Genomic DNA, 17,809 nt, shown 5'->3' on the forward strand with positions numbered 1-17,809 from the left:
CGTACTTGCAGGGAGCTCATTTCTGGCTGTCCCGTGGTACTTCAACGTGTATGCGCTGCCTGGTCCCGATCCTGAAAATGTCATACCTTAGTCACAGTCTCAAATTGCTGCACCCCATTTTCCTTTTCGCCCACATGTGACATATGTGCTGAAATTCTTCCTTCCGCCTCAATCGCCTTAGCATACTCCTTTTGCTCCTCTTCCGTAGCACCAAAATAGTGCACCGCAACACTATCCCCAAACTCGGCATTGATATCTTCCAACGATCGATTCTTCGTTTCTGCACCAACGCCAATCAGCATGTTCACTTTCACAAAACACCTCACTTCACCAAACAGAGACTGAGTGAACTTACCAGGAAAGAAGAAATAGATCACCCCAACATACACCGCCGTCGGACACAACAACACCAAGAAGAACTTCCAACCAATCTTCTCCAACGCAATTGGCCCCGCCACAACAATGATAATCTGCGCCGCAAACTGATTCGCCATCCCCCAAGCCGTTCCCTGACTCCTCACATCCGTCGGGAAAATCTCCGCCATGTACAAATACTGCGTTGCATCAAAACAACTACTCCAGAAGATAATGAACAAAAAGATAAAGAAAATCGCAGCACGTTGGCCAGCGACGTTGGAAGTGCCGGTATAGAGAGCTTGAAGAATTGTTTCGAGGAGGAGGGAAATCGTTAGGCCGACGGCGCCTACGAGCATGAACTTTCGCCGGCCCCAGCGGTCGACGTAGAGGGCTGTTAGGATGTTTCCGGGAAAGGAGGCGGTTACCCAGAGGGCGAGAAGAAGGAGAGGCATGTAGCCTGAGAGACCGAGGTCGGTGAAGATTATTACGGCGTAGTTGGCTATGATGAGGACGCCTGGGGACAGTGGTCAGAAGAGTTCATGCGTGGCGAATCTAGCGTGAGCTGTACCTGTGAACATATTGAACCACATCATTGCTGCGCAGATCAATGCTCTCTTCCGGTTGGAAGCTGTCTTGAAGAGCTCGAATTGACTGATCTTGGCTTTCAGGGCGCGATCCTGTTCGAGTTGCTTCCTCATTTGGTAGAATTCTTTCGCGGCTTCTTCTTGGTGGGTATCACCAGCTCGGGTATGCAGCCTCTTCAGGACACCCTCAGCTTCTTCAAATCGTCCCTTTTGCATCAGCCATCGAGGGCTATATGGTAGCCAGAATGAGCCTGCAAGTAGCAGTAGTGCAGGAACTGCCTGGAATGCGAGTGGAAAACGCCATGGGAAAGTGCTTTCGAAGCCTGACGCAGAAATGAAGTATACTCCGAAACCGATCCAGGAGGATAGACTGTAGCCCATAGCGAACATGATGCCGTGCATCGAGACCATGAAGCCTCTCGTTTCGGGCGTCGACACTTCGGCTTGGTACATTGGAATACAAGTGACGAGGATTCCAATTCCGAAGCCTGCGAACAGACGAGCAAAGACAAACATGCCAACATTGACAGAGCCTGCACAGAGTCCGGCTCCAATGCTCAGGATAGCGGCTCCCAGTTGAATTGTATGTTTCCGAGATAGTGCATCCGCGGACCTGTAGGCAAGAGAGTAAGCAACACCAGTTTTCAATCTCAATCTGTCTCGCACTTACCAGCTATTGAAGATCGCCCCCAAACACGCTCCCGCACTGCTCACACCATTGAAGGCGGCAAACAGATTCGCAGTTCGATCATATCCTGGCTCGCCTTGCTGTGCAAGATCAAGAGACCTGAAGAAGGATGGTTGACCGATCGTACTGCCGAGAATAGCAAGTCCATACGAGCAAGCCGTGGAGCCAAGTGCCACATAGATGACCACAGCCAGGTTGAAAGCATTGGGAATGTAGCGACCCATGATAGCAAGATGACCAAACGCTCAGCAACAAGCCAAGCAGATCTCGTCTTCAAGCAGCAATCTTTGACCATTTAAGCTCTGGTCCGTTTCTATGAGTTCGTTCAAATCACCATGCTTCTCCGCTTTTCTGTGCAACGACTCATCCTCGGTATAGCTCTACCATTTGCTTATGCTAGTGGATGTGAGCGGGAGAGAGGTCGCAAAATCGGCACAGGGCTTCTCCGCATGTCTCATGATTTCAGAGTTCCGTGTTGGCTTTGTAGCCGGATGCTAGGCCACTCGACCAGCAAGCTCAGACCCTGCTTGCAGATGGGCTGCTCCGGCGGAGCACACTGCGGTTCTCCAAGCGCCACAGTCTTGGCTTGGATTGTTGTGACTCGCGCAGAACCTGTAGCCATCTCAAAACCTGGAGATGCGAGCTCTATGCTGTTAGCAACTGGCCGTGTACGTATGTATCGAATCGCTTCTCCAGCCCAGAAACTCGTGTTAGCTGGATACATATACATATCTACAGAAGTAAGGAAATTCTTTGATGTCGTGTGAAGTCGACCTGCCGACTTCTTGTGTGCTCGCTTGTCGCCCACATGTCTCTTTCAATGTAGCGAAGGAGCAACCTTTCGCTTATCTTCGTGATTTCGTACAACCTCAAAGTGCTGTGATCGTGGCGTGCACCGGAACAGCTCATGGCTACATCGCTGGATGGTATGCTGACAGAATTTCTGATCCAGTTGCTGCAATGGCTCCGGAATCACATCCATGTACGCGTAACAGATGCATACGGTGTTCGGCCAGATGAGAATCGCTTGGTATCCTCGCCGCACTTCTGGTGGAAGTCCCTGGCCTCGCAAACGGAGCAGGTCCACGATACCGAAATTGTCGTGCCAGCTTTGTAACGTTTGCAATGTTCCCGGTCTACTGTTTGCTGCTCAAGCTCCGCCTTCCAAATGCTTCGACATGACTTCTTCAGTGGTTCGCACCAATTCCTCAAACACCTGTCTGACATATTTCTCCTCTGCCAAAGGATTCGCCGACACAATTCGGATCGCATAGACTCCACCGACCATCGTCGAAGTCAGGAACCATTCTTTCCTCGCATCGATCAACTCGAACACTTCCTTCGTCACATCATTTGCAGCTCTCAACGTGGGATCGTCCACGTCCGCTTTTGAATCTACTGCAATTTTGGTGTCCACTGAATCCTGTTCCGGTCGCGGATCCGCTCCGTTCGCTGACTGCGAAAGTTTGAGGTTTTGCCACATTTGAGGATTGATGGTGATCACAGTCAAGGCGAAAGCAGGTGGAGCAAGAATGCTGAAGAGATCAGGCCGCGAACGCACCAGGTCCGCGAACAGGTTTCCGAGGTTGATGTGATGTCTGATATGTTCTTGTAGACCTTTGACGCCCCATGTTCGGAGCACGAACCAGATCTTGAGAGAGCGGAAGCGGCGACCCAGAGGAATCTGCCAGTCACGATAATCGGTCACAAGGCCGCTTTCGGTGTACTCGTTCTTCAGGTACGAGGGCGTAATGCTGAGAGCGTCCGTGAGGTCTCTGCGTTTCTGAACGTATAGACATGACGCGTCGAAGTTTGTGAGAAGCCATTTGTGCATGTTGAAGTTGAAGGAATCAACCATAGACATCTGTTTGGAAAGGTGTTGGTACTCTGGCAGCACAAGAGCTGCTCCTGCGTAGGCAGCATCGCAGTGGATCCAGATATCAGGATAGTCGCGAGCTACTTCAGCAATCGATTCGAAGTCATCGACAGCGCAAACACCTGTTGCACCAATTGACACAGTCAGGTAGTATGGGTGGAGACCCTTCGCTTGGAGCTCTTCAACCTTCTTGCGCAAATCTTGACCTTTGAGGGCATAAGCCTCTCCGTGTCGTGTTCTGATGCTTCGGAAACGCGTCCCGGCGATAGTCGCTGCTTTCTGAGAGGAAGAGTGAGCTTGGTCAGAGGCCAGCGCAACGAGTTTGCCTCGCAACTCGCATGAACGATCCTCGATGTCTTCTGCATCTGTGAGACCTTCCCTCTCGATTTGTCTTCGCACCCATCGCTCTCTTGCAGCGACCATGACAGTGACGATCGCTTCCGAAGCAGAACCCTGGATTACACCACCACCTTGGCCTTTTGAGAGGAACTCTTGTGGCAGAGCAATGATTTTGGCCATCCAGTCTAACACCACAGTTTCCAATTCTGTGATTGCAGGTGAGCAGATCCAGTTGAAAGCGGGTGCGGTCAGAGCAGCACTCCACATCTCACCCAACATTCCCGGATATGTCGAGCTAGCTGAGAAATAGGCCATGAATTTGGGATGCTGCCAATGCGTGATGCCTGGCATAATCGTTCGTTCGATGTCTTGTTGGATATCGGTCCATTGCTCGCCGACTTCGGGAGCTGTATCTGGCAGCAACTTGGGAAGATAACCTGGCTCAATCGAAGGCAGTACAGGTCTCTCCGCGATATCGGAATAGTACTGCTCAATCTCGTTGAGTGAAGATGTTGCCGCTTCCAGAAACTGCTTGCCCGTCATGCCCAATGGCGGAACTGTGCGGTTATCGAGTTTGCTTTGGCCATTTGCGCCGGCAGCGGCATCTGTTCCAGACGCGTTCGTCATGTTGATTTACAGTTGCAAGTACCAGCACGTCGTTGTGATCAGAAGCGTTTGTTGTCAGCGCCGAAAACTGTCAAGTTGTGGGCTTTTGATGTGTCGACACTGAGATTTCGGTCGGAAACGTGGAACAATTCCGCTTCCGGTTCTTGCGCCAAAACCCTGTTGTGCCTGCTTCTCGCCCTACAAATGACAAGCAGACGGCGTCACGGCTTTGCTTGCTAACAACATCAGCCGACATGTACGCCGAAGCAAATAAGAGCCGGCCATAAACGCGACAAAGCGTATCCGCCAGTGACGAAGCCGCGTCAAGACCGGTATGCGCGAGATGACTCCCAAGAGCCGACGTTCCCGAGTGTGTTGTGTCGCTGTACACATGTAGACTGCGACCTCAGGCGATGTCAGCGGATCGCCGTAGTACTGGTCATTGCGGCCTTCTCTTACTTAATGTGGCCAATATGGTTTGCCATACCGCTTCTGGTGGCTGCACCACAGAATCCAACCATGTAGCTCACAACAGAGCAAGATGATGGACTTCCGAAAGTGCGGTGATCAGAACCATATCGCTTCTGTGCCAAAGCGCCAGCGAGAAATGCTGCGAATCGTCAAAACTTCTCATAATGCGTCGTCATCTTCGCACGAGGTCGCCTCTCCGAAGGACACCGTGGAACCCATCACGAGGCCAGATACCAGCCAAAACTCTCTGTCGGCATTTGGAAGTTGCGGATCGTGGGTTCGGCCGTTCATCGTCATCCGGTTCCTCGCTCAACACCCTTCGCCGCCGCTTGCGCTTCTCCATGGCCGCGACATCGTCACCTGGATGAGGACGCTTTCTGCCTCTGTCTACCGCAGTAGTCTGGATCACATCTGGTTCCACGGACGCAGAAGCACTTCTCTCGGCCGCGAAACGGTGATTAACAACCTGCCAAGGCAACGCACCATCTCGAAGGCGATGATGTGGTGCTCTGAGAGAGCTCCGCACGAAAGGCTCTCGTAAGTCCTTCTCTTGAAAACTTGCTTCCGACTCAATTCCGCGCAAAGTAGAGATGGCCTTTTCGATCAGGTTGCGGTTGATCTCCTGCTGCGTGAGAGTGATGCCAGATGCTTCGGGCGCGTCGACGAAGCCTTCTAAGGGATCGTCGCCAGCAGCATGTATGCTGGCGATCCACTGGACCAGATTTGAGTTCGCGATATCCATATGTGGCTCGCGGTGACGCTCAGTCGCGTGGTCATTGCAGAGTCGTGGTTAGATGTTGCCAGGATCACGCGCAGCGCGTTGCGCGAACTTGGTCCGAGACTGTCTGACTTCGAAACCGCACTAGCCTAATCGTCTATTGGAGAGATTTTCGATCCTGAGCCAGTCACGAGTTGTGACTGTGCACGAGCTTGTGGTTGTTGATATGCAAACAAGTTTTTGGTTGGAAGTTGTTTTCAGCACAGGTTCGACAGGCAACGAGAAGTTGCGCGCTTCGTCCTTCGCTTTCGGTAGACTCCTAGACCTGTTCCCTGCAGGTGGTAAGGAGCTACATTTATTTGTGCCGGGATGTTGTTACTCGGTTCGGCGCCGCGTGCTTACCGCGTGAAGAAGCGGTCGCCAAGCCTTTGTCACGTCGCTAGCGCGTTTACCTGCAACTCTACACTCTGTATCTGCCAACGTCTTAATAAGTTCTCACTTCCTGACTACCAGATAATGACAATGATACCTCCGACAGCTGTCGCGGCGCCATCGCGCCTCTTCGATAAGAGCAAAATGTCCACACAGTTTCGTGAAAAGAAAACCAATTTCCGCATGTGGGTTTACTGAAGACAGTCGCATAACAGACAAGAGAAAGATGCGCTTCCTGGCGACTGTGTTGATCCCTATAGCATCTGGGTCAGGCACACCTGACATGCTTCCAAGCGATAGATTTCTCAATCGCGGTCTGCAGTCCGATCTCGGACAGCGGACCATGTGTCACTTTGTGAAGAGACACACGCTGAGCTCCATCTTCTTTCGACGTTTGTAGAGTTTCTGAGTTATCACAGGGGAAGACCTCAGAGGATTCTATGGGATATGCTCAGAGACTTCGAGGTTTGAGACTGTCTCGAGTAAAAAGAGCGTCGGCTGAAGCCTGCAGACTCACTCTGACCTGAACGACATCGGAAGATCAATGTGAGCGGAGAGAGACTGCCATCGAGCAATGCCTCCAGAACATTTATAAGCGCATTCTCGGACGGTGTTGGCCTAAGTTGGCATGAAGGACTGTAGACCGGAGCAAGTGCCAGAAAGGAGCTGTGTGCCTTTCCCTGTATCTCTACCTCCGCATGGGCAAGCTGTGGTTGCGCGAGGCGCGAGGCGCATCTGCTGCAAAGTTTATCTTCAGTCTCGGCCTCTGAAAATATTTGCACGGTCATGCACGTTGTCCGTGGCCTGTCAAAGGTTGCTGCCATCTTGCCCGGTTTCCGCAGATAAGATCCGTCCTCAACACGTGGGATCCGGGTTCTCGACGATTCAGCAGCTCGAGTCCCCGCGGCAGGCCATTGACCACGCATTCAGGTTCATTCATCTTCGCTGCTGGTGTGTCACAAGTTGCAAATTCACCACAGTGCGGTGAACGTGTCGCCACAAATGGGCTGAGGGCGTCGGCATGGGTAATCCAATCCCTCATCGGTCTTGTGATGTCGCTGGAACGATGCAACCTTCCCCTTTATTTAGCAAGCACGCCCGCCAAGCCCCCGCTTCATTGGTCCATCGGCACTAGCACAGAAGGCGAGACCCTGGAGCTCGAATACCTGGGGAGGAACTTACGTGTTCAAGAGAAAGTTATTTCACCGACTCCTTCGTCACAAACACCGCCAGTACTACTGCCCAGACGTCGCCATTGGATCTTGTACTCCATCGCAAGGTCGCTATCCTTCGCTCGAACCGACACGTCACACCGAAAGGCGCATAGATCCCCGCAGAGCAGCTGGTTCCTGCGACTAACCCCAGAGCCGAATCATCGACCACTACAGACGACATGGGTCTCAAAGGTACGTGCAGTGCGGCGGAGACGACTCGAGGAATATTGTCTAACAGGAGTGCAGCATTGATCCTCGTCGGAGGCTTTGGTACGCGTCTGCGACCATTGACCCTCACCCTCCCGAAGCCCCTTGTCGAGTTCGGCAACCGCCCTATGATTCTCCACCAGATCGAGGCTCTCGCAGCAGCCGGCGTTACCGATATTGTGCTCGCAGTAAACTACCGACCTGAGATGATGACGGCAGCGCTGAAGAAGTACGAGGAACAATACGGTGTCAAGATTGAATACTCGGTGGAGACTGAGCCTTTGGGCACGGCGGGTCCGCTCAAGCTTGCGGAGCGCATTCTCGGAAAGGGCGATGAACCATTCTTCGTTCTCAACTCCGATGTCATCTGCGAGTATCCATTCCAAGAGCTTGCTGACGCACACAAGGCACATGGTGGGGAGGGTACCATTATTGTGACCAAGGTGGAGGAGCCATCGAAATACGGTGTGGTTGTTCACAAGCCCGACCACCCTACACGCATTGATCGCTTCGTCGAGAAGCCTGTCGAGTTCGTCGGCAACCGAATCAACGCCGGTCTCTACATCCTCAACCCGTCGGTGTTGAAGCGCATTGAACTGCGACCCACATCGATCGAGCAGGAGACGTTCCCAGAAATGGTCAAAGAGGGGCAACTGCACTCATTCGACCTGGAAGGCTTCTGGATGGACGTGGGTCAGCCGAAGGACTTCCTCTCCGGTACTTGCCTCTACCTGTCTTCCCTCACCAAGAAGGGCAGCAAGCTCCTCACGTCGCCATCGGAGCCATTCGTCCACAGCGGAAATGTCATGATCGACCCCTCCGCCAAGATTGGCAACAACTGCAAGATCGGACCCAACGTGGTCATTGGACCCAATGTGGTGATTGGCGACGGTGTGCGGATACAACGCTCAGTGCTGCTGGCTGGCAGCAAGGTCAAGGAGCATGCGTGGATCAAGAGCACTATCGTGGGCTGGAACAGCACCATCGGCAGATGGGCACGCATGGAGAACGTCTCGGTGCTTGGCGACGATGTGTCGATTGGCGATGAGATCTACTGCAATGGCGCTTCGGTGCTTCCACACAAGAGCATCAAGGCGAACGTCGAGAGTACGTACCTATGGACATCACGTCACCCCCTTGCCGAGCGACCGCTAACATACATGTGCAGCTCCCGCGATTATCATGTAAGGTACATGGACTTGCGTCCTTCTTCTTCGACTTTTGGTCATGCCGCTTTGGCGAAGTGCCGGCTCTTCGCTCTGATATATCCCACAAGGGAAAATGCATTGGTCCAGGCTAGAGGAGGCATATACATGGCGAGGACACAGAGGCGTTTGCGGCGTAGTCGGCGCCCCCGGACGCCACGCTCGGTGGCTCGATGTGTGACATTGGCACATTGCAGCCCGATGTGGCTACCCGTCCTTGTATTGGAGGGGTGGCGAGTCGTCCAATGGCGATGGATGAAAATGCGAGCATGATGAATGCATACTTAATTTATTACGCATGTTTGCGATGCTTGACTGGGTTGTGTCCGTTTCCCCATGGCTCTCCACGCCATCCGTCACCGATGGGGCGCTGCCAATAGTCGGAGCGATTTTGTAGGGGCTTGTCAGCCTTGTCTTGCCTGGTCTCGTGTTTTCTTGACCGCGGTACGTGAGCAGTGTGCAGCATGTGACAAGGCCTCTCAGCAGCCCTAACGATGCGGTGGGAGACAGGATCTGGTGGGCAGTCAGTGGTGGCCGTGGTGGTTGTTGCGAAGCATCGCGGCAACGCCGTCCCACGGTCAGATGCTTCAGAAGTGCCCATCACACTTCTGCCTCGCAGGGGTCCGGCCCCTCGGCCCACTCGTTCCACGCGCGCGCATTGGTCAAAGTCTTCTGCTCTTTTGAGTGATGAGACAGCAGGGGCGGAAGCGAGCAGGCGTGGCACATCATCTCACGGCCAAATTCGTCGCCGTACAGCACAAGCTTGCAACATTATTTGTTCTGGCTGGCTCGCTCGGGCCCCGGTGGACACGGCGTGCCTGTCCTGTACCGTGCCTGTGCTGTCGTCTCGGTGCATGGCATGGCATGGCGTGCAGCAACACGGGATGCTCCCAGCGCGCGCTTGCCGGCGCGGACGAAGACGCGAAGGATGGTGGTGTTCGCAATTGGCCGCTGGCTGCCGTCCTGCGTTACGTGCAGAGACGTGCAGGCAGAATCGTCGCCGTGCCGTCCGGTGTGCAGCGGCGCGGACGGCCGATGCGCGCATCTGAGATCGTCTGCAGCGAGGTTCAGCGCGGACCAGACCAGACCAGACCGGGTGTGCACTGTGCAGTGTTCAGCAGCAGCGGCCAGGAGTGCACGCTCACCCTCCCGACGTCCCCCATCGCGTGGGCTGCACGTTTGCCTGCGAACGTCGTCTCCCGCTGGGCGGCCTCCCTGGCGCCTCGCGTGTAGGCGACGCGGGCCTACAGCGAAGTGGCCCTCGCAGACCCGCTCGCGCATCATTGGTACGGGAAAAGGAGCGAACGCTCGAGCATAGAGTTCGCCATGTTTGGACAGTCAAGACCGCGCGTGCAAAGCTAATCTGCTTTGAGAGCCTGCTTGCACATCTCGTGCGTCAACTTTCCACACTAACGCGCATAGGGTTCATGGCTTGTCAACTGCCCACACGCTGGTTGGTCCGTCGACCGCGACTTCGACATCCTGCCTCTGCGCCCTCTTTTTGCGAAGGATCCCAGCACCTGCAGGCGGGAGCGCAAGGTGCTGCTCAGCCAATATAATGTCGCATGGCGCTGCCATCACGCGAGCTGCACCACGAACCTCTCTGTTTCTCTCACCATCCAGATCTTCTCTCACGTCGACGGTGGACTGTCGGACACCATGAAGGATACTTGAAGTACAATTCCGGCCCATTCCCCCTTTGAACTTTTTCTGGAGGCCCGGACCCAAAGCACCTCGCCAGCAACATGGACAAGACATTGTGTTTATGCTTCCCATGCATCATCAGCTATCTGGGAGGCTACATTTATCCTACAAGAGAGAACCAATTCTACCCGGCCCTCCAGCACAAAGGCTTCACCTTGACCGAGCAGAGACTTATCGCCGAGGAGTGGTACTGGGTGGCATTTGAGCGAGAGACTGCTGTCAGAGATTATTTGCGAGGCTATGTGACCTTTCGGGATGGGTGTTGGTGGAGGCCTCCGCCTCCGCCGCGCGCGAACTCAATGGCCTCGACTCCTTCGTCTGCTTCTGTCACCGGATCGATCACTTGAGAGGCCATCCCATATGGTGGCGGATGATATGACCACCAAATCTTCCTTGGGACTTTGAGCATGCACAAGCCGACCTATTCCTGGACTTAGAAATGGGCTCTATTCCAATGAACTCGGCCCTCGCCCATGAGCTTTTCCGACGCTCAGAAACACTGAGTCTGCCATTTGCGAGATTTGCCCCAGAGCGCACATTTCCAGGCGAACCCTCAAGGCCTTCATCCGTCAGATGGCATCAATATTCCGCGCCAATTGGCCAGCTTTTGTGGACAGCACTGCCCGTCTCCATACTTTGGAAACCTGTTTCGCCAAGCTAAGGAATAGTCTAGTCCAAGCGAAGTTTCACGTATCAACCTTCCTGCCGCGGTGGACCTACTTGCACGCGTTCTTGTCAAATTCATAGATGAAGCACGGGATCCTGAGGCGGAACACTGGGGGCGAAGCGATCAAGAGTTTTCCAAGGATGGATAGCTGCTGCGGTTTCTAGCGAAGGAATCTCAACTCCCGTTAAGCGATATGCACCTTGACGAGGCATCGTTTGGCAACACTTACACAGCTTACGGCAGAATGGCGGGGATCGGATTCCATGTGCACAACAGCTACGATCTATGGAGTCCTCCATGATGTTTCTCTTGCGTATTTCTGGACTGCCAATCTGCGTTAGAATTCTGGCTGGTCTTGCACGAGCGCTGGGTTGTATCTAAGCTCAAAAAGGAATTCGCTCCGACCTTCTCTCACTGGGGCCTTTCGTCGTCAGCACACATTTCACCCCTGCTGCTCTACTGCAGCCTTAAGCTGCACGTCCATAAGCACGCTGCAGCTTGTAATCATCATAGCACATGTATTATTACTGTAGGCCAAAATCGCTGCAACGATGTTATTGCAAACGCCTCGTCGAATCTGCTACCCGCCACTAGCATCTGAGTTCGATCTGGCCCCATCACATAACCCTATCTCATCACATCTCATCGAAACTACGTTTCGATTTTCCACGATGCCTCTCCGCGCCTGGCGGCCTTGGCGCGATCGATCTTTCTTGGAGAGGCTTGCGTATGCACCTGCCTGGGCCTGCCATACAAGGTGGCCTGTTCGTTTCTTCATGCCCAACCACGAAAACTTACAGTACCTTAAGCGAGTGAGATCTCGTACTCGTGTCATCCAAACGTGTCACACATAGACGTACGCAACAACCAATCGCAAAGCGACCATTTGTCGACCGGATGATCTTTACTGTTGTTCGACTTGACGCCTCCGACCTGCACACACCACAAAAACATTTATACTTTACCCTTGCTTCGCTTCGCTTCATCCATCCGACAAGCCCTAAGCCATCTGGCTGCAATCTGCATAACTTGCGCGATGTACAAAACGCCACCAAGACCATTTCTTGCAAGTGATAGACACATGTGAGGTACGAATTCAGTTTCACGCGCCGTTTGGTGTGCCGTTGTGGTTGAGCGTTCTGTACATGTACATGTATTGCTGCCCAATTTGTGGCGCTTTCCTTTCCTGTGGAGGTTCCTGCCTGAGACGCGGCAGGAAGGTTTTTGCCAAGAGTGTGGAGGAAAGTCCGAGATTCTGGAACTTCATGTCTTGATGGGCTTTTGTTGGTTGTTGGGTGTTTAGTGATCAGGACTGAAGGGGTTTAGGCTGATTGTGCAGGTGCTTTCTTCAGTTTGGCTTCACTCGTGGGGGCGAGGTGAGAAGTGAAGTGAAAAAGGGTGGTGAATGGGCGAGTGATCCGGCGAGCAAACAACTTGTGCAGCGACTACATTTTCACCAGCCATGACGACCAGCGCTACAGTCAAGAAAGGATCGGACATTCGTGTGCCCGCTCGTACGCGTCGGCCACCAAGATGATGCGGCACTTCCTGCGCTCGGGACGACTAGCATTCGGCAGCGCTCAGTCGAGTCAGTACGTGCGAGCGATGGGCTCGAAAGCGAGGGGGGCGACAGCGAACGCGCCGGTTCTGTTGCCCGAGGATCGACTCATTGAAGAAGAGAGGGCGCCTGGCTACCGCGCCGAGCAATTTCTGCAGGTGCATCCGGGCGACGTGTTGAACGGCAAGTACGAGGTTCTGACGAAGCTGGGGTATGGCCGCTATTCTACGGTCTGGCTCACGAAGGATCGTTCGCGGTAAGTATCCTGGGGGCGGAGCTAGTGACCTCTCCCAGCGTCTTCTGCGGCAGAGCCTCGTGCGAGGCTCAGCCAGGCAGTTGAGCGTCCTTCAATGAGTTCGGAGATGGAGCAGGTCTTTTTGCGGTCGCTGTGGAAGGCATTCTCATCATCTCGTTGAGCATGAGCTGACGGAATTCTAGATGGTTCTGGCAGAAACCGGCATACGCCACTGTCAAAGTCCAAACTGCAGCGCTTGCTACGAAGGAGTACGAGAAGCGACAGAACGAGGTCGAGCAGCGGCTGACCAGGAGCCCTGCGCACGACGGTCATGGCTTCGTTCGACGCGCGACTCATAACTTCACAGCCGAAGGTGTTGCAGGCCAGAAGCATCTCTGTCAGGTCTTTGAGCCGATGAGGGAGCCCATATCTTTTTGGCAGTCTCGCTTCCCCGATGGCAAAGTGCCTGCGCCGCTCCTCAAGGTATACGTCCGCTTCATCTTACATGGACTCGATTACCTGCACTCGGAATGCGAGGTGGTGCACACAGGTCAGTTTTTGGTTTCTGTGCTACATTGCGATCTAGCTGACGCCCGTACAGATCTGACACCTCCCAACATCATGATGAGCTTCGAGGACAATTCCGTGCTGCCCGAATACGTCAAAAATCTCGGCCGAAAGCCAGTTGCGCAAAAGGTAGTGGGCGACCGCACGATCTATCAATCGCAAGTCGAGTTTGGTCTTCTCAAGGATATCTGGTCATGTCCTCAGATCCATGATATTGGCCATGCTGAGGTCATGGAACCAGGGCTCGGATTTCGGCATCCGTCCCAGCCTAATCTATACAGAGCTCCTGAAGTCATGCTTGGGGTGGTATGGGACTACAAAGTGGACATCTGGAACCTGGGCGTCCTGGTAAGCTTCTCACGGGAGTCTGGCAGTGTTCCTTTATTGACTCGTGCGTAGATTTGGGAGTTGCTGGAAGGCACTGATCTTTTCGCACACACCAGAGATGCACGCGGGAAATACAGCACGCGGTGCCATCTCGCAAACATGATCGCATTTCTGGGTCCACCTCCACCCAGCCTGTTGCAAGTGGAGCGGAGGTGCAGAGATATACCACTTCCCTACGGAGTCACAGATGATGACGGAGAGACGCATCGTACCTTTGTCGGACTTTACCACGGGCCATTTTTCCTTGAAGACGGTGCGCCTTCCTCACAAATCACAGATTGTAGTTCGATATGCTGACGATTTCAACAGACTCGTTCGCTTTCCCAGATTTGTTGCCGCCAAACCTGTCACTCGAAGGTAGCATCACGGCGCTGGACGGGGAGGACAAATTGGCCTTCATCGACTTCATGAAGCAGATGTTGTGCTGGGACGCTGAGGACCGCAAGACCGCAAAGGAGCTGCTGACGCACCCCTGGCTGGTCAATGAGCCGGAGCAGTAATTTCGCGACATGAGCTGCTGCAATGCGTCCCTTGAGCGATCACATGCAATGAGGGCCATTCCACACATTCACCGATTCTGCGCATGAAGAGACAATGCAGATGCATTCACCAACAGCGCCTTCAGCACAAAAGCTCGCAAGTTCTAATGGGATTTTCACTTGGTCAACAACATAGGCTCGAGCATTAGACACTCTCCTCTACCATTCCACAGAAAGAAAGACCAGAACACTCAATCGAACGAAGAACATCATGCAGGGTCTTCGCACATACGCTACCGCCGCAAAGATGGCAACCAAAGAACTTGGCCTTCGTCTGACATGGTACCTGACTGGCACTATACGCCCGGATGCTCAGGTCGGTATGCCACCGGAAATCGCAGCAAAAGCCCTCGAGGACGGCTTCGCTATGGTGCCTAAACTCAGGAAGGATATTGAAGACGGCAAGATCACCTCCGCGAACATCCAGTTCGTATTCCACAACCAATTCCTTTGCCTATTGCAGGCTTATCTCCAGGGCATTGTCAATATTCAACGCCCACATGCAACTCTATCGACTATTGCAACGACTAACACTGAGAGCAGAGGCGAGCCCCACGCAACACGCAAGCGCGATGGTACCACTGACCCCGAGCACTACGAAATCCATTACGGCAAAGGCGATCTCAAGGGCTCCAACAGACTCGGTTCAGCACATCTATATATGGATGGCCGTCTCAAGTTCTCGAAGGAGCTGTTGGGTACGGTATTGGTTGCTCTTCCAGGCACGAAGCCGCAAGAGACCAATCTGCTACCAGCGCCTGCTTCTCCCAGTACTGAGCAAGAGGAAGCCGAGAGTAGCAAGAAAGCGTAAGTCCATTGGCCGGCAAAGAGGCGATAAAGGTGAACGAGTAAGTGCGCAAGGAATTTCCAAATTTCAATCTCCTTTGTTTTTCATTTGTTCTGGTTCACATCCGAAGTGGCGGTAAAGGGCTGTGTGGCATTCTTCGCACAGATGGCTGCACAGGCAGCCACAAGTAACACAAGGCTTGCATTCGGCTCTCGAATAGGTTCAGCAGCACTTTATAGTCTCTGAAAATGGCCAGAGTACTCTTGCAGCTCTTGCAGAAAGCAAACAGAATCGAGTCCAACAAAAACTTATTGCTCCATTTCTCTCGCGCACTCCGAGATTTCGAAACATCAGACGGCAGACGACTGCACCTGATCATGATTCCGAGGCCGGTTTGAGTGATGGTTGCTTCCCAATGGAAGGCCGAGCGTGTGCACTTGGCTCGCTAAAGAAACGCGTTTTGATTGGAAGGTCGGGCAGTGGCAGAGACGAGCTGCTGGGAGTGGAAGCAGCGCTCGCTTCTGCCTGCTCTTCCTCCTCCATCTCCAACTTCCACTTCCACTTCCCATCATCGCCCGCACTTTTTCAGCACCACTCAACAGCAACGGCATTGGGCATTTGGAATGCCTCTCACGCGCGGGCAGCGAGCATGTCACCGGCACATCTCTGCACCCGACCGATCGGCACTGCCACGCTGTGGTAAGTAGTCTTGTAATGGTCCACCTTTGACAGCCGAGTCGACCTGCAGTCGTTGCCAAAGATGACCCCGCTGATCGTCAACGACAGACAACACGACACGTCCCCAGGTTCGCCGCAGCCCTCAAACCCTCCACACACGTGCGCTTGTCGCCGACGTGCATTCGTTCTCGAGCGTACACAAGCATTTCTCGCACCCGACTTTCCGCTGTCCAGACGCAACTTGATCCGACAACCAAGGCTGAAACCGTGCCTCGCACCTCGTGGCCATCTTGGATCTGCAGACTGCGGTCACAAGCTAGACTGCATTCGACCATTTGAAACATCCAGAAAGCGGAAAGAATCAGGCATAGCCAGGAACGTTACGTGCTGTCAAGACACGAGTACCCGCGGACTTGGCGTGAGGGCGTGGCTGCTGTCACTTTGCCGAGCTAGGGCGAGCTTCTTGGACAACGCCACAACTCTCTGTGCTGTCAACCAAACCTGTCAAGGTCCCGCTTCTTTCGCTGCTTGCGTACGATTGACTTCCTTGAAGCGGCTTGGAAGATGTACCACAATGCACTTTGGCTGTGGCTTTGACTTCCGCGCGTTGCTAGCAAGTGATGGCTTCAGCCGCTGATTCAATCACAAGCATGGCGAACTGTGAACCGGTTGCTCTACCCGGTTCATGCGCTCTCGTGGATCTTATTATGGTTGTCGTCGACCGCGCAACCTGTTGTGGCTGAAGGAAGTCGCCAGAGCAGAGGAAGAGTATTTGAGCAGCCCGTCGCCGTCGCCGTAACCCTCCCAGGTCATCGAATCAACACAGACTAGAACACAACAAACAAGCAACTACCACACTCGCTCAAGATGCACAGCAAGTTCGCGCTCATTGCTGCTTTCAGCATTGCCGCTGCCGGCCTCGTCAGCTCAGAGCCACTCGACAGGTCGCTCATGATTGAGCGTCGTGAGGCGGCACTGGGAAGTCCATGTGAGTCGCTTTGCTACAGCCCTTCTCCAATTTGCGGTTCAACACACGGTCCTGGCCCTTCTACTCTTGCTGCCTCGCGATGACCTCAGTACCTGGAGCGTACAGATCGATCCCTAACAGCTTACAGGGGTGCCCGCCACTTTCAAACGCCAGGACGATTCTGCAAATACTCCTGACGATACAGACGATGAGGAGACCCCAGATACACCAGACACCGATACTCCAGACTCGGACGATGATGGGGCAGCTCCTGCGCCCGTGCCTGGCACTGAGCCCACGCCAACGCCAGCGCCGGGAACTGGGGAGGATTTAGATGACCAGGACGATGGTAAGGGGCTGCAACACGCGCGGAGCTGAAGAAATGCTCCAGAAACAATGCAGAGTCACTGACCCGGTCAAAGGAACAGAGGATGGAGACGATGATACCGATGATGACACTGTGGTAGCACCCGTGCCAGTGCCTGGTCAAGGTGGCACGACCACTTCCACATCCCTGACCACCGTGACCCCTTCTGCCACTACCCCAGCTCCGGCACCAGGTCAGACTGGCGATGATGATGATCAGAACTCGACTTCTACACCAATGCAAGCCACTGGCGCTGGAGCGATGGCAACTCCCATGGCTGGTGTTGCTATTCTGGCCGCCCTTCTCGCTGTTTAATGGCAGCGAAAAGGGGTTTCAACGAGAGAGTGCTGAGCAATGACGAGGAGTGGTTACGGCTGCACGACAAAGTGCTTTACTGTCCTTACTTACGACTGCGATGAGAAACACGAACGGTACTGTATTCTGACAGGAATAGCTGCGAAGATGTTGTTAATGATTTATGCTCACAATAAACCCAAGAATGTCGGAACAGGCTCGCATTTGCGCTCCTTTTCACTGATCTAGATTCTATCTCGACATGTAGATGAGTGAGTGCAAATGCAATGCAATTGAATTCCCAAGCTTTCATTGATCGTTTTCATGGTGCTCCTCATTCTCTGCGTCTATGTCATTGTACC

At 53.6% G+C, this 17,809-nt stretch overlaps 8 protein-coding genes across 8 annotated transcripts; 5 read left to right on the forward strand and 3 right to left on the reverse strand.

Annotated features, from left to right (window-relative positions):
• Positions 1–80: 80 nt before the first annotated feature.
• Positions 81–1,853, reverse strand: RHO25_010014 (uncharacterized protein; the record flags this gene model as incomplete). Its single annotated transcript, XM_023601535.2, has 4 exons — positions 81–280; positions 356–871; positions 926–1,554; positions 1,612–1,853. The coding sequence occupies 4 exons, from the start codon at positions 1,851–1,853 to the stop codon at positions 81–83; spliced, it is 1,587 nt and encodes a 528-aa protein (XP_023453292.1).
• A 926-nt stretch (positions 1,854–2,779) lies between these two features.
• Positions 2,780–4,471, reverse strand: RHO25_010015 (uncharacterized protein; the record flags this gene model as incomplete). The annotated part of the gene is made up of 1 exon (XM_023601536.2): positions 2,780–4,471. The coding sequence occupies one exon, from the start codon at positions 4,469–4,471 to the stop codon at positions 2,780–2,782; it is 1,692 nt and encodes a 563-aa protein (XP_023453297.1).
• Positions 4,472–5,093: 622 nt separating this feature from the next.
• Positions 5,094–5,663, reverse strand: RHO25_010016 (uncharacterized protein; the record flags this gene model as incomplete). Its single annotated transcript, XM_023601537.1, has 1 exon — positions 5,094–5,663. The coding sequence occupies one exon, from the start codon at positions 5,661–5,663 to the stop codon at positions 5,094–5,096; it is 570 nt and encodes a 189-aa protein (XP_023453296.1).
• Positions 5,664–7,464: 1,801 nt separating this feature from the next.
• MPG1 (mannose-1-phosphate guanyltransferase) lies at positions 7,465–8,680 on the forward strand (the record flags this gene model as incomplete). The annotated part of the gene is made up of 3 exons (XM_023601538.2): positions 7,465–7,477; positions 7,532–8,599; positions 8,661–8,680. The coding sequence occupies 3 exons, from the start codon at positions 7,465–7,467 to the stop codon at positions 8,678–8,680; spliced, it is 1,101 nt and encodes a 366-aa protein (XP_023453787.1).
• Positions 8,681–10,442: 1,762 nt separating this feature from the next.
• Positions 10,443–10,748, forward strand: RHO25_010018 (uncharacterized protein; the record flags this gene model as incomplete). The annotated part of the gene is made up of 1 exon (XM_065603238.1): positions 10,443–10,748. One exon carries the CDS (start codon positions 10,443–10,445, stop codon positions 10,746–10,748), a length of 306 nt encoding a protein of 101 aa, XP_065459310.1.
• A 1,853-nt stretch (positions 10,749–12,601) lies between these two features.
• RHO25_010019 (uncharacterized protein) lies at positions 12,602–14,315 on the forward strand (the record flags this gene model as incomplete). The annotated part of the gene is made up of 5 exons (XM_023601540.2): positions 12,602–12,882; positions 13,065–13,411; positions 13,463–13,776; positions 13,828–14,068; positions 14,125–14,315. 5 exons carry the CDS (start codon positions 12,602–12,604, stop codon positions 14,313–14,315), a joined length of 1,374 nt encoding a protein of 457 aa, XP_023453785.1.
• Positions 14,316–14,565: 250 nt separating this feature from the next.
• On the forward strand, positions 14,566–15,165 carry RHO25_010020 (uncharacterized protein; the record flags this gene model as incomplete). The annotated part of the gene is made up of 1 exon (XM_023601541.2): positions 14,566–15,165. One exon carries the CDS (start codon positions 14,566–14,568, stop codon positions 15,163–15,165), a length of 600 nt encoding a protein of 199 aa, XP_023453786.2.
• A 1,521-nt stretch (positions 15,166–16,686) lies between these two features.
• On the forward strand, positions 16,687–17,468 carry RHO25_010021 (uncharacterized protein; the record flags this gene model as incomplete). The annotated part of the gene is made up of 3 exons (XM_023601542.2): positions 16,687–16,807; positions 16,935–17,135; positions 17,209–17,468. 3 exons carry the CDS (start codon positions 16,687–16,689, stop codon positions 17,466–17,468), a joined length of 582 nt encoding a protein of 193 aa, XP_023453783.1.
• Positions 17,469–17,809: the final 341 nt, after the last annotated feature.

The sequence above is a fragment of the Cercospora beticola genome, chromosome 6 (assembly GCF_033473495.1).
Source record: "Cercospora beticola chromosome 6, complete sequence".
NCBI lineage: Eukaryota > Fungi > Ascomycota > Dothideomycetes > Mycosphaerellales > Mycosphaerellaceae > Cercospora > Cercospora beticola.